The sequence below is a fragment of the Equus caballus genome, chromosome 9 (genome assembly GCF_041296265.1).
Source record: "Equus caballus isolate H_3958 breed thoroughbred chromosome 9, TB-T2T, whole genome shotgun sequence".
NCBI classification, from domain to species: domain Eukaryota; kingdom Metazoa; phylum Chordata; class Mammalia; order Perissodactyla; family Equidae; genus Equus; species Equus caballus.
Window position 1 is genome coordinate 90,378,309 of NC_091692.1, and position 15,631 is coordinate 90,393,939.

The following is a 15,631-nucleotide window of genomic DNA, read 5'->3' on the forward strand; positions in this document are numbered from 1 at the left end:
TTTCGGCAGTCCTCGGAATCTGAACATCAGATAGGGTAGAGGAGGGGTCCTGGGTCCAGCCCCATCTGGGGGGAACGGTCATCTGCAGACTTATGATGTCTTAAGGTCCCTCCCTGCTCTCTAAGGCTACAGCCCTGCACAGGAAAGCATCAGCCACAACGCCCACTGCGACCACTGTGACGAAGCTCTGGGTAGGTCACTTGTGCTCCCCAGTCGGTCAAGCAGGCCACAGGGGCAGAGGAGGCAAGACGGTTCTGGAGCAGAGGTCTATAGGGAAAGAGCAGCATGACAACGTGGGTCCTGGACAAAGGAGTCTGTTTCGGCACAGGGGCCCCCAAGAACTCAGGGAGATGGGGCACCAAAATGGGGGAGGAGCTGGGAAAGAGGGGCCCTCGTGGGAGCAGAGCTTCTGCTGAGCTCCAGTGCCAAGGGTGGGTCACCCTTGACTGAGAGATCCAAACCGGAGCCTTCCTCAGCCAGGGCGGCCAACACAGCCACTGCCTTTCCTCCACCTCCCCGGGTTTGGTGGGGACGGTGGGGGGACAGGAGAGGAAAAAGTACTTAACAACAGGAAGGCAAACGGAGAGACGTCAGCTAAAACGAACAAGAGGCACGAGGCCCTTCAAGCCCTTTTCCTGCACTGGATGTCACCAAAGAGAACAAAAGCTGTGCTGACACAAGGCCCAGCCGATGTGTATGGGAGGCTGGAGGGGGAGGTAAGGAATGGAACATACAGAGTAAGGACAAATGGTTTACCTCAAAGTCATTAAAACTTCTCTCCTTATTATTCTTTACAACAGCATGTACTTGTACAACCTCCTGAAGCAGCAATTAATAGTCAGAGAAACAGAATTAGTGGAGAGGCTATAAAACGCCCACCGCATGTCACGCCAGCTGAGCTGTGTGTTGCATAACAGTTTATGGAAGCCTGTGGCACCCTGGCCGAGAGGACAAGCTGCTCCTCCGAAATGCTCCATGAGGAGAAGGAACTTTACCCAGGGAGAGGCCTGACCTCTGCCCTCGGAGCCTGGGGGTGACCTCTAGGTCCCCTGAATTATGGGAGCATCTGTTTGTGTGGGGACTCTGGCCGCTGCACAGTCTAACAGTGGGATTTATGACGGGGGCTCTGGAACACGTCACATCAGTTCTGACCTCCCGAGGGAATGGAGACTGGAGGTGTTAGCCCGATCCTCCAGCAGGTGTGGAGACGGAAGGCCAGCCACGTGGGCAGGATGTCATCGAGCCCCCATTAGAACTCTGGACACCAAAGGCTGGGGTGAGCGTCCCTGGTTGGAAATGCTGGAGTCCCATCATAGGACACAGCTGGAAGGAGGCAACACTGCCCACGCCTCCTCAGGGTTAGCGGGAGGACCGAGAGCTCCAAGTCCGGAACCTTCCCAGTCCCAGACCTCACCCAGGCATCTCTCCCTTCGTTTGTACCCTTTTCGTATAACAGGATTGTAATCATGAGTACAGCACTTTCCTGAGTTCTGTGAGTCACTCCAGCAAATGATCAAACCTGATGGAGTCCATGGGACCCCCAAAGTTGTAGCTAGATGGTCAGAAGTGGGGGTGGCCCTGGAAACCCCCAAATTTGTGGCTGGTGTCAGCAACCTTGGGCAGGCATAGCAGTGTTGTGGAGAACTGGGCACTTAAGTTGCTGAAGCAAACTCATTGCATCAGGGAACCCAGCACTTTCTGCACAGAGCATACGACAGCACCCACAGTGTCCACGGTGCAGGAGATACAGCACTTGCTGCACAGTAAGAGCACAGCACAGTCAGCCAGACACGGGAGTTATCTGGGTGTCTCTCTTCCCAGAGACTGGGGATCCCTGGAGCACAGTCCTTGCCCTGATTATCTTTTATCCACCCCCAGCACCTGACCTGGTATCCTGCACAGCGGGCACCCAATAAATCTTGGTGAATTAAACTGACAAGCAGTGTGCAACCTAACCATCGAGGAAGAAACAGAAAATGGGCCCTGAAAGCTCTGGAAAGCCTCTAACACAACGGTGACAAAACTAATCTTACATCCTGCTCCATCCATAATTCAGATCCTCAAGACCAATTAGTTAGCTAAAAATGAAATATTCATAAATGAACTTGGAATAATTTAAGCACTGAAAACGAGTTGCTGCTGTCAACTACCCACATTTTATAGAAAAGCAAAGAATCTTGGAACTGGGCAGGGAAAACCTTGCACCCTCTAAATCCAAACATTTTAGCGGAGCTACCTCCAATTCCTCTTGCTCCTCCCTAAATTCCTCTATTCAGCCTGTCGCTGAACTCGATGGTGTTTGTTCCAAAGACGTCTGCCCAGTGAATTCCCTCTCCATTCTCGTGGCACCTTTGTCACCTAGATCCCCCACACAGTCTCCAGATTCCAGTCTTCTGCTCCAGTGCTTCTCTGCCTCCATCTCTTGTCTCACGGGACATTCCCTACCTCTAGAACCTTCCATTATTCTGGATGACTTTGTCCCACAACTCTCAGACCTGGCTTTCTAGGCCTTGATCATGTGGTTCAACCCTGAGTGCACACGAACACACACATACACACGTTTATTCTCACACACAGAGCCCACCCCCACTTTCTCAACTGCTGTGTATGATGTTCTAGACTTCCCTAAACACGCACAGATCCTCCCTGTCTCCATTTTCTTATCTGTACTCCTCCTCCTGCCTGTGACTACCTCCTGCATCCCCAGTCAGACCCCAAACCCCAACTCGAATCCTAACACTTCAGGCCCAGTTCAAATGTCGGTACCTCCTCTGTGAGGCCATCCCAGCTGTTGAGAAGCTCAGCCGCCTGCTCAGCTTGTCTGGCATTCACAGTGTGAGGCACACACGTGGCGTGCAGGCTCGCAGACCCATTTCCTGACTGTGTGTTTCTCTTTTTCCCCACCGTACAGTAAGCACACTGAGGTTTCAGCTGCCTTTTAATCCCCGGGTCCCACAGGGTCTCGAGCAGAGCTGATATGTAGTAGATACTTAATAAATAAACACATGTTGATCAGTTGCTTACTGATAGTGTTGAAATAAATTTCTAGGCCCAAGATGGAGCCGCTCCTGCCTGGCATGCCATGTCAGCAAACTGACACTCAGGTGACTTGCATCCCTGTAAATGCTGTTTGACCAGAAATGTAGTCTACCAGTCCACCAATTCACTTCCTTCCGTGTTCCTTATTCTTTATCTTATAAAAGCTCCTTGCCTTCTGCCCCATTCCGCAGTTCTCCGAATGGAGACTGTCCACTTCATGACGTGTTAGCGTTTGTTTATATCACCTAAATAGTCTTCTTTACTCGTTTTTTTTTTTAAATAGGAAAAGAAGCATTTGGAAAACACGTCATTCCCTGTGTCCTAAGCTTTCCCACAGGAAGAACAGGGTGAGCCACAGGGCATCTCAACTCCATCCCAAGACCGCAGTCTGGGGACAATTTCCTCACAGCCAGAGAACCAGCCTTTGCAGATTCAGGGCCGAAAACTAGCAAGGGACAGAAAGAATCAGCCAAAGGGTTTTTAAATTCAGTCAAAAGATAACATGAGCATTATGGAAAAAATAGCTCAACATTATCAAAAATCTAATAGCATAAGCCCTTCATTTGTACTTCACTGGAGGCTGTGAAGCACGTTTCCAGCTATCACCTCATTTTATCTTCGTAAAAACCTTAAGAGATGGATGTAGCAAACGTAATTTCCTCAAGAGCAAAAGAAATGAAAGTCCCAGAGGTCTGGGGACTTGCACATTTCCCAGAGCTTGCTGAGCTAGGGTCCAGGTTTCCTTCTTCCCAGCCCAGATCTTTCTGCCGAGTCACGCAGCCCTCAGGTCAGGCGCTCGACAACGTTAATGGAGTCAACATGAGCAGTGCAGAGAATACCGGCTAGGAGTTAGGCCAATCTGAGTTCAAATTCCCCCGAGCCACAGTTCCTAACATGAAAAATAAACACAAAACTGACTCTATTTTATAGAGTCACTATTAATAAAAGCAATCCATTCAAATGCTGAGCACCGTACTGTGGAGTTGATGGATAAAAGGCAACTGCTGACTACGATGGCCATAGTCACTAATACTCTGACTTGGACCACCTCTCTGCAGAACTATTAGCTTCCCAGCCAATCCACTGTTAGATCATGCGATTCCTTAACATACACACATTCTTGTTCATTACTGCACTTCTTCCCTGATATCTTCATTAGGAAATATTTCACACAGCAAGAAAGCCAGTATGGAATCAGGGACACACAAATTTCATTATGCTCAAGACCAGAGATGGAACCAGGCTTCCAGCGCTCGACTGCAGCTCAATCTCTAGTCACACCAACTTGAGAATTTAGGAGCATCCGGAAACACTAACATTGTTGGGCCCTGTCAATCTCCCTGACATTTATATCCATCCAGCGCAGGAAGCAATGGGGAAGCAATGAATTATTTACCAGAAATGAGGGAGCGGGAGCCTCTTAGGTTTCCGGGAACACAGCATGCCCTTTGCAGGACAGACTACAGCCAGTCCTGTAGTGCCAGGCACCCAGCCTCCTCCCTGCGGCTTTATCAGCAATAATGTGGAAACGCCACATAAATAACAGCAACAACTAATAAACACTGAGCACGGACATCTCAGGGAGGGAAGCAGTAGTATATTCCCATCCTACAGAGGAGGACACTGAGCCTTAAGAAGATTAATCAATTTGCCCCAAGACACGGAACTGATAAGTGGCAGAGCCAGGACCTGAACCCAGATCTGTTTGCCTCAGGGTCAGTGAACGCCACATCTGTCAGGTCAGTTATCAGAGCACAGAAATGACACATTTCAACTGCTACTCTAAGTTCTGCAGGAAAACGATGCTAGTGTCACCCAACTACAAGCCTCAGCGTGATCTGACTCCTGAACTGAACGACAGACGGGAATTGTGATGGCCACTAACTGCCTCGCGCGCTTACCGTGTACTAAGGCATTATGTATTAACATGCACTTGTCTCAGAATCTGTTTAAAAAAAAAAAGCCACTTATCTCCCTTTGACAGATGACAAAAGCTGCTTGCCTAAGCCACCAGGAGGGCGTCTGCAGCTGTGGTGCAGGCTGAGCCCCGTAGGAGGGACCACAGATGGCGGTGGTCACCAATCACTGGACCATGCCCCATGAGCCACGCTGAGCTCTCTGGTGCTGGTGGCATCAGCTCTGAGTGCCTTTCATGCACATTCACCCAGAAAGCCTGGTCCTAACTCATCAGCCCAGAATGGGGGTACCTTTTCATAATCTACACAAAAGCCCCCTACGTGCCACCCGCAGCCCTGGCAATCACATAAAAGCTCCAGGATTGAAACCTGAGTCAATATATTGAGTCCAAGATGGCTGCTCTTTCCACTACCCACACGCTGCCTACCAGAGTCAATTAGGGGGCTGAGGTTTCACTGGTTACCAGAACAGTGAGCACAACACACTTACATACACTCCAAATGACTTTATTCATGATAAGGGCCCATAAGAGACAACACAGATATTGAAACTTGGATGCCAACCTCCCCTGGGCAGCCTCCTTTGACTCTCAAACCAGACGATGCGTCCCCCATCTTTAGCAGCCCATACTGAGTCCTGGAGAAGCACTTCCCTGCTGCACTGAAATAGCCTCTTTGCCTGACTGCCACCCAGCAGTCAGGGGGCAGAAGCAACAGGACAGTGCCTGGCTCTGCCCTGTACTCTCAGCACCCAGCACAGCACCCAGGCATACAGCAGGTGCACAGTTATTGAATAAAGAAATGGAAGGAGGGAAGGGGAGGGGAAGAGAGAAAAGATGAAAAGAAAAGAAGAGCTCCTAATGAAGGTCTGAAAGGCGGAAGAAGATGACAGGCCGAAAGAAGGCTCTCAGGAGCCCCAGGGAAATTCCTCCTCAAGCAAGGCCAACCTCCCCACCTCCAGCAGGATGAACAAATGCGCAGCATGAACACACACACACACTCCCCCACCACACACACACACACTCACCCACATACACAATCTCTCTCACACACACATTCTCATACATACACTCACACACACAAACGAGAGGGAGAATGAGCTGGGCCCATTTGGCAATTTTTTCTTGGACCACAGCCCAAGAGTTGATTAGGAAGAAGGAAGAAAAATGAAAGGTTCTTCTATAGACCACTTCCTAAGTGAGCAAAAAAGATTAAAAGGCTATAAAATAAACGAGAGGATTTAGGAACCTTCATGTTATAAAGGGAGACCAAAACAATAAATCAATTACTACTCAGTTAAAGGTTTAATTAAACCATTTCAAGTATCTCTCAACTTAAAAGGAATTGTGAAGGCTAAACCTGAATGGAAATCATTAGAGAGAAACTAAGCCTCTACAAGTCTCTAATTTTATGGGCTTGCACAAAGAAAAAAGGGACTTAAGTGTTCTTAATGAAAGATTTTTGAAGAAATTTTCTCATATTAAGAGTGTGAGTTTAATTAAAGTCTTAAGAAACACTTTTTAAAATTAAACGACACAGGTAAGTAATCTTCCAGTATATACAACAAATAAAAAAGAGAAAATGTATTCAAGAAGAGCTTAAGTCAAAAGTAAATTAGTTAATAAAGGAAAATAATTTATAAAGTAGCTCCACGGTAAGAGTCTGATTATACTCAGAGTATCACAAAAACATGCAAATACCATCAGACCAGCTGGGCCCAAATTCCACTTTTCCGCTTACTAATTAGGTAGCCTTGAGTATGTTGTCTGAACTCCTCTGGTCTCTGAGCCACATATTCCTCACTTATAAAACCTGAGTATTGGCAAGGAAATAGAAGACCTGAATAACGCTATAAACCAAGAAGCCCTAAGACACATATACAGAACACACCACCCAAGAACAGCAGAGCACCAATTCTTCAAAGTGCACGTGGAGTATTCTCCAAGACGGACAACATGTTACGCCACAAATCAGCACTCAGTGAACTTAAAAGGATGGAAATCATACAAAGTATGTGGATCAAAATTAGAAGGAACAAAAAGAAATTTGGAAAATTCACAAATGTATAGAAATTAAATGGCACTCCTAAATAACTAATAAGTCAAGGAAAAAGTCATAAGGAAAATTTAAAAATACACTGAGATGAACAAAACAAATGCATAACATACCAAAATTTACGGGGTGCAGTGAAAGCAGTGCTTAGAGGGTAATTTACAGCTATAAACACCTATGTTAAGTAAAAAAGAAAGATCTCAAATCAACAGCCAGCCCTTCCCACTTAAGAAACTTGAAAAACAGAAGCAAAGTAAGCGCAAAGCAAGTAGAAGGACAGATAGTATAAAGATCAGAGTGGAAAGAGATGAAATACAGAAAAACATAAGAGAACTCAACAAAACAGACAAACTTTTAGCTAAACTCACCAAGAAAAACAGAGAGAAGACTCAACTGCTAAAATCAAGAATAAAAGAGGGGCCATTACCATTGACCTTACAAAAATCAAAAGATTCTAAGGGAATGGAATGGTATGCCAACAAATTAGATAACTCTGATGAAACGGAAAATGTCCTAGAAAGAAACAAACTACTGAAACTAATTCAAGAAGAAATAGAGAAATGTGAATACATCTATAACAAGCAAATAGACTGAATACGTAATCAAAACACTTCCCACCAAAAATAAAAAGCCCAGGACTAAATGGCTTCACTGGTAAATTCTATCAAACATTTAAGAATAAACACCAACACTTTAAAAATCTTCCAAAAAACAGAAGAGGAGGGGACACTTCCCGCCTTATTCTACGAGGCCACTATTATTACCCTGCTTCCAAAACCAGACAAAAACATCAGAGAAAAGACCCTAGACCAATATCTCTGAATATAAATACAAATATCTTCATCAAAATACTAGCAAGCCAAATCCAGCGCCACTTTAAAAGGATTATACAAAACAACCAAGTAGGATTTATTCCAGGAATGGAAGGGTGACCCAACATATGAAAACCCATCCATGTAATATATCATATTAATAGAATCAAGGGGAGAAAAAAACACATGGTCATCTCAACAGACACACAAAAAATATGACAAAATCCAACACCTTTTTATGATAAATACACCCAATAAACTAAGAAGAGAAGGGAGCTTCCTTAACCTGATAAAAGAGCATCTACAAAAAAACACCACAGCTAACATCATACTTAACAGTGTAAGACTGGATGCTTTCTCCCTAAGATCAGGAACAAGACCAGAATGTCCACTCTTATCACTTCTATTCATCATTGTGCCAGAGCTTCTAGCCAGGGCAATCAGGTAAGAAAATTAAATAAGAAGTGGATTGGAAAGGAAGAAGTAAAACTATCTCTATTTACAGATGACAAGATCTTATAGAGACAGACTCCTAAAGAATCCACTAAAAACATTAGATCTAATAAGCAAGTTCAGCAAGGTTGCAGGATACACGATCAATATATGAATAGCAGTTGTACTTATAAACTAGCAATGAACAATCTGAAAACGAAATTGAGAAAATTATTTCCATTTACAGTAGAATCCAAAAGAATAAAATACTGAGGAATAAAAATAACCAAGGAAGTATAAGACTTGTACACTGAAAACTATAAAACAGTGCTGAATGAAATTAAAGACATAAACAAATGGAAGGACATCCCATGTTCATGGATTGGAAGGCTTACTAATATTAAGATGGCAATAGTCCCCAAACTGATCTATAGATTCAACACAGCCTTTATCAAAAGTCCAACAGACTTTTTTGAAGAAACAGACAAGCTGATCCTAAAACTCATAAAGAATTGCAAGAGACCCTGAATAGCCAAAGCAATCTCGAAAAAGAAGAACAAAGTTAGAGGAGTCACATTTCCTGATTTCAAAACTTACTACAAAGCTACAGTCACCTATACGGTATTCTACTGGTATGACTGAGGACACTCAGTCATATATAGATTAATTATATACATGGATTAATGGAACAGAATTGAGAATCCAGAATTTTACCTATACATTTATGGTTAACTGATTTTTTTTAAAAAAATTTTATTTTTTTCCTTTTTCTCCCCAAAGCCCCCCGGTACATAGTCGTATATTCTTCTTTGTGGGTCCTTCTAGTTGTGGCATGTGGGATGCTGCCTCAGCTTGGTTTGATGAGCAGTGCCATGTCCGCGCCCAGGATTCGAACCAACAAAACACTGGGCCGCCTGCAGCAGAGAGCGCAAACCTAACCCCTCGGCCACGGGGCCAGCCCCTATGGTTAACTGATTTTTTACAAGGGTGTAAAGATCATCCAATGAGGAACTTGGGTAAACAGTTATGGAGATGTGCCTTCCTCATTTAATATTGTTTTAACTTTTTTATAGCAAGCTGTTATTACTTTCATAATTGAAAAAAAAAGAGAAAGTACAAAGGAATAAAGTAATTGCTTTGATGGGTTTGCCCACACAGTGCCTGGCCCAGGAGAAGTACCAAAAGACGAACGAGCAAAGGAGAGCTTTGTAACTATGAGTTCACCTGCAACAGCAAGAAGGAGAAAGAAAGGTCTGGGGTCTAGAGAACCTGCTCAGCAAGCCTGAAGCCCCTGGGCTATTAATGGGGCCTGCAGGACGAGAGGAGGAAGAACAGGCCCCACCTGTGAATTCGTGATGCCAAAGCCACGGCAGGGAAAGTAAGAGGGCTTATGCTGGTCAGAACGGTTCCCAGGTCAAGTGAGTTCTGGGAGCTCTGGTTTGGATGAGGAGGACCCCTGAAGCTTCCTGAATGAGGAGTGACAGGTGGGATGGAACACATCCTCTGGAAGACAGAGCGGTAGCAAGGCCAGCAGCAAGAAAACAAACAACAACAAAAGGTGATTGGTTCAGTCGACACACACGAAGGGACATACCACGTGCTGGGCCCTGTGCCAGGACCTGGGACACATGAGCTGACATAGCCCAAACCCGTTCCTCGGGTATTCCCTGAGAAGCAAGTGAAAGGGACAGAGACCAAAGCGCAACCAGGAAGGACAGAACTGAAACATGTTCCTGGGGTTGTAGGAGCCCAGAGAAGGGCCTCTAACCACCTGGCTGAGGGATGAGTTCCTAGAAGCGACCCCAAGCCGAAGGAGCCTTAGGAGCATGCGAGGGGGAGCCAGGCAAAAACGCCTACAAGGGGCTTCCTGGGCAGAGCTACTAGACTGGGGAAAAGAGGGAGGAGACAGGCAGGGTGGGCTGGTTCTTCGTGGGGGAGGAAAAGGAGAGTGGACCTCTAGGAAGACAGAGCAGTTCAGGATGACTTCCTGAGCGGATAGTGATGTCCCTCACTAACGTCAGTGAGGAGGAAAGAGTAGAAGTCAGAACATGTGTACCTTATAAAACAAGGACACACACAATTCCATGTGAAATTTTATCTGCTTTATCATTCACTCATTTATCATTTATAAATGAATTGGAAACTCCAAATTATTTTATCTTATTTACATTTCATTTTAGTAGGAAAATAATCTTAATAAGCAAAGCTGAATAAAAATAGAATCAAAAGCTTTCTAATAGCCCTTCTCAAAGTTCTTTACAGGTTTAAATCATTTGACTTCCATCTCCATATGAATTTTACAGAAGAGATTAGCCATTTTTCTGAGTTTATAGACGTTCAATGCAGAAGCAGGTACGCAAACTTTTTGACATAGCTCTGGTTCCATCTGTCTGTCAAGCTACACTCTTTGGCAAGCCCGGGTATCTTAACCGTCCAGCAGGGAGGTTGACGTGGGGAATGTGGATGTCACCAATGCTCATCCAATCGGGTCATGGAGGATGAGCCCTACTCACTCCCGGGACTGGGCAGCACACGGACAGATGGCTGAACTTCGAGGCCCCTGGCACTAGGCAGATTCTTTTTTTTCCAGCTTTATTGAGGCATGATTGACAAATAAAATTTGTACATATTTAGATTGTACAACATGGTTTTACAAAGTATACAATGATTTAATATACACGTACAATGTGAAATGCTTACCCCAATCAAGTTAATTAACACATCCATTACCTTACATAATAACCACTTTTTGTGAGTGGTAAGAACACTTCAGACGTACTCGTAGCAAATTTCAAGTATAAAATACTGTATTATTAACCATAATCACCACGCTGTACATTAGAACCCCACTCCCCGGCAACCACCGTTTTACTCTCTGGTTCTACGAATTTGGCTATTTTAGATTCCACATATAAGTAAGATCAAACAGTATTTGTCTTTCTGTGTCTGGCTTATCTCACTTAGCATAATGTCTCCAAGGTTCATCCATGTCACAAATGGCAAGAATTCCTTCTTTTTTATGCCTGAATTATGTTCCATTGTGCATGTGTGTGTGTATACCATATTTTCTGTATCCATTCATCTGTCAATGAACACTTATCTTGTCTGTTGTGAATAATGCTGCAATTAACATGGAAGTGCAGATATCTCTTCGAGATAATGATCTCATTTCCTTCAGACACATGCCCAGAAGCGGGATTGCTAGATCACATTATAGTTCTATTTTTAATCTTGGGGGGAACCTCCGTACTGTTTTCCATTGTGGCTGTACCTATTTACATTCCCACAACAGCACACAAGGGTTCCCTTTTCTCCACATCCTCACCAACACTTGTTATCTCTTGTCTCTGTGACTGACACATTCTAACAGGTGTGAGGTGACAGCTCACTGTGGTTTTGATTTGCATTTCCATGATGATTAGTGATGCTGAGCACCTTCTCATGTACCTCCGCCTTCCTCTGAGTGGGGAGAGGACAGATCTGTGCACAAGGCCTGGGCTGGGGCGGGAACACCACAGACACAGCGCCAACAGCAGTCCATGCTGACGGTGATACAAATACTTCTTGCTCCTCCTCATTTGCATTACTAGTTCCAGGTGCTGGGTTTTCTCAGCTTTCACCTTATACCACTGGCAGCAGCTAGCAGATTCTCCTAACTTCTCAACGACTTAATCCTCCACATTTCTCTGAGCACCCTGGGAATGGCCAGAGGGACTCATTAACCAAAACATTTTTTGTCTGGAGTCTCTCCTTGTTAACGGTGTCAGACAGATGATCAATAAGCCAGCCTGTTTAGAAATGCCAGTCTGAATATTCCCAGGAAAGAACAATTGGATTATTAGTGTGGCTAATGAATCCTGCGACAGGACACTGACTGCCATAGATTGTGCTTCCGCCCAGGAGACTGGCCATTGTTCCTCATCATATAAAAATAGTTTTGTGGGGGCTTTTTCTAACTCTTGTCTGCAGCTGTTCCTGCTGCACTATGTATTTTCTTCGTCTGTGGGGACCTAATTACAGTGCTCGGCCAGCTTCTCTAATCCATCCACCTGCTGCATCTGATACTGTTCAGTGGGAGACGCCTGGATGCGGAGACAAGATGTATCTTACTTCACACACTGACTGTGAACCTGAAGGATTTGGTGCAAATCAAAGCTTTGCAATTTGAGTCCTTGTTCCTGGCTTATGTGATCAGTTCAGAAATGCCGTTTCTAAGATTATATATACTTATTTATTAATCATGTATGATATAACAACAGCTTCCCTTTACTGTCTTCTCTGTGCCAGGGGTCACCCTAGGTGTGCAGGTATATGTATTCTTTGACTTAACCCTCACAGCCCCCCTTGCAACAGGCTTATTAGCCTTCATTTCGCAGGTAAGCAAAGTGAGGCTTCCAGAATTAACATCATTTGATTCAGGAAATGCAGCCAGCAGGTGCTAGAGCTGGGCTAAACCCACACGTGTCTGACAACGAGCTCAGGCTTTTCACACTGGTGGATGCTGCACCTCCTTTCTTTCAGCCATCCATCGATCCATCCATCCATCTACTAACCAAGCACTGAAGAAGCACCTTCAGGGACCAGGTACAAGAAATTCAAAGAACGATCTTATGTGAGCAGACCTACAATTGGACAACTATCGTGACTTCTGGGTTGGAAATTTGGATTTTCTAGGTTTCTATGCCCACCAAATAGAAGCCAAGCATCAAAGTATTTGAGAGCAAATCAGCAGCAGCAGCATCACCAACAGGCACATCTGTGGGCATGGCACCCCTCATCCAGCACTCCAGTCCACTTACCATCTCCGGTTTTGCTTGGGTTGGTGGGTTCAGGAGTACTTAGAGGCCTAAGGGGGATGATGATCTCATCAACATTAACCCCTTCTTCTGTGTGCTTCTCAGAAACATGGGAGAGGAGTTCTGACTGATTTGGTGAGAAAAGGTTGCAACATTTACACATGAAGATGGCTGTGTTTTCTGTAAAAAAAAAAAAAAAAAGGCAAAATGTTATGTCATGTTCACAAAACAATGATTACTTGCAACTGCCAAAGAAAAATATTGAAGGCTGCCTTCTTTTTTTTTTTTTTTTGCTGAGGAAGGTTAGCCCTGAGCCAACATCTGTGCCAATCTTCCTCCACTTTATATGTGGGTTGCTGCCACAGCATGGCTGGCAAATGGTGTAGGTTCAGCACCCGGGCTGCCAAAGTGGAGCATGCTGAATTTAATCGCTACACCACAGGGCCAGACCCATTGAAGGCTGCCCTTCTGAGCAATCACCAGCCTCCAACAGACTGTGTCCCTTTCGTGGACACTTCCATGGCCAGGCAGCTCCCTTCTATCTTCGAGTGGCCCTAGTTGCCAGAAAATTCTTTCTTCACTATTTTAAAACCTCAGTCCTCCCGAACAGCCTCTAATATGGACCTCCCGGTTACCGAGATCAACACAACAGCCCAGATTCCAACATCAACACGGCAAAGCGAAAAGCAAATACGCAATTTGAAAAGTTAAATCCAACCTTCAAAGGACGAACTGCGCTGGCAGCAATTAGGTATTCCAGCTGGACGCCCTCCAATTAGGCGCAAGGGAACATTGATCAAAACAGCATTTCTCAAAAGCCAAAACACCTTTCACTGGCTGGCACAGGAACTAAGAACAGGAAGGATGGGAATCTGCTGCTTGTTTAGCCACTTAATTTCCACTTAAAGCATTATCACTGTTCCCAAATATTTACCAGTAGTCCATTACGTTCATCCCATTACATGAGGCAGGAAGACAGAATGGAAGCAAAAACCCTCATTTTGGAGTCTGATAAAATAACTATAGGCACATATAGGAACATTAAATTTAGGAACCAATAATGATTAAAAGCTAGTTTTTTTGTTTTTGTTTTGTTTTAATTTACACTGGAAGAAACCCTGGTATGACGGAAAGGACAATGGCTTTGAAGCCAGACAAACCCAGGTTAAACTGCCAACCCCAGTCCCTAAGTGCTGTGAAGCTGAGTGGCCTTGGAGAAGCTGGAATGAAATAGGAGACGCAGGTGACGCCCATGCTGCAGTGGGAACCCAGCAGGCACCGACTCACTCCAGCTCTCCGCCGACCATGCACCCTCATCACCCACCAGCTGGACAGCTGAAGACCTGCAGCCACGCTGCCTGGTCCCCAACACTCACCATCACAGCCTCACAGGCACGCAACGCTGCCTAGCAATCACACAAGGTCTTGAGGCCACCGACTCTCTCGCAGGGACGGGGAACAAATATTTCAGACCTCTTCCTCTCTCCGCACCCCCATGCTCACTCTCAGCTGCTGACCTTGCTTCCTCTTTCATTTGAAGCAGCCAGAAGACGGCCTGCACCGGCTTCCTCCATCACACCCGCCGACCCGCCTGCACCCTCGCCCACCCGCCAGCCTCGCTCCGGTCGGCAGGAAGGTGGGCAGAGCGGTGACACGGACGGTGGGAGGGGGGCTTCAGCAGAAGCGGTCCACCCCGGTGCAGTATTTTTACCACTGATATTGTCTAGAATTGGCAGCTCATGGAGATAATAAAAAAACAGACCAACATTTAATCACTGTTATTGCTTTTCAATTCTCTAAAGACAACGCACCCTTAGCGCCTGCTCCTGCAGCCCTCACCCTGGAAGGCCACTGGACCAAGGGCAACCCCACCCCCCAACGACGTCAAGTAACTTGTGCTTCTTTCTCCAGATCATCGGCTCTTCCCTCTCCATTGCTCTCCACATTCTATTATTTCTCCTATATTCTATTATATAATATATATATAAAAATATATATTTATAAATGTAAATAGAATAGAATATTATGTTTATATTATTATATATTATATAACATAATAAAATAAATATAAATATATATAAATAATAGAATGTATTCTATATTCTATTATTTCAAGACAAAAATTTCTCTTGACCTCCACTCTCCCCTACCCCATTTTTCTCCTTCTCTTTACAGCAAAACTCCCCTACCAGAAAGAGGAGATTAAAAAAAGGCAGTAAGCCAACAGGACTTGGCGACAGTGAGGACAGAACCCCGCAAGGCACTGGAGTCACAGAAACAAGTCCCTTTCTGGATTCAGAGAAAGGGTTTCTCCACGAACAAGCAGGCGAAGTAATGACCTAAGAGAATTCTTTTCTACCAAACAACACACGAAATAGAAATTTAACAAAGCAGAACATTGCTTCGTCAATGGAAATCTCTCATGAATACCATCAATCAATACTTTATTTTTTTCCAAGAAATGTTTTATTCCTAAGGAACCCAAAATGCTCCCCAAACAAGAAGAGATTACAGTAATACTTCTTTTCCTTATATGAAGCCATGTTGTTTCTCAACGTGCTTCCTGCTGCTCCTACAACAAACC

At 44.8% G+C, this 15,631-nt stretch overlaps 1 protein-coding gene across 9 annotated transcripts in view; it reads right to left on the minus strand.

Moving 5' to 3' along the window:
- The window catches only part of ZFAT (zinc finger and AT-hook domain containing), a 204,455-nt gene that overhangs the window by 159,465 nt on the left and 29,359 nt on the right, over window positions 1-15,631 (minus strand). For 7 of the 9 annotated variants that reach the window (XR_011421459.1, XR_011421458.1, XR_011421457.1 and 4 more), the window contains exon 2: window positions 13,051-13,227. Coding sequence is in view for 6 of the 9 variants with exons in the window: in XM_070221857.1 (XP_070077958.1) it covers window positions 13,051-13,227 (177 nt within the window). In the remaining 3 variants the exon portion in view is untranslated. Of the gene's footprint in view, window positions 1-13,050; window positions 13,228-14,423; window positions 14,573-15,631 lie in introns of those variants that run through there. The other 2 variants (XM_005613297.4, XM_070221859.1) reach the window with 2 other exon arrangements.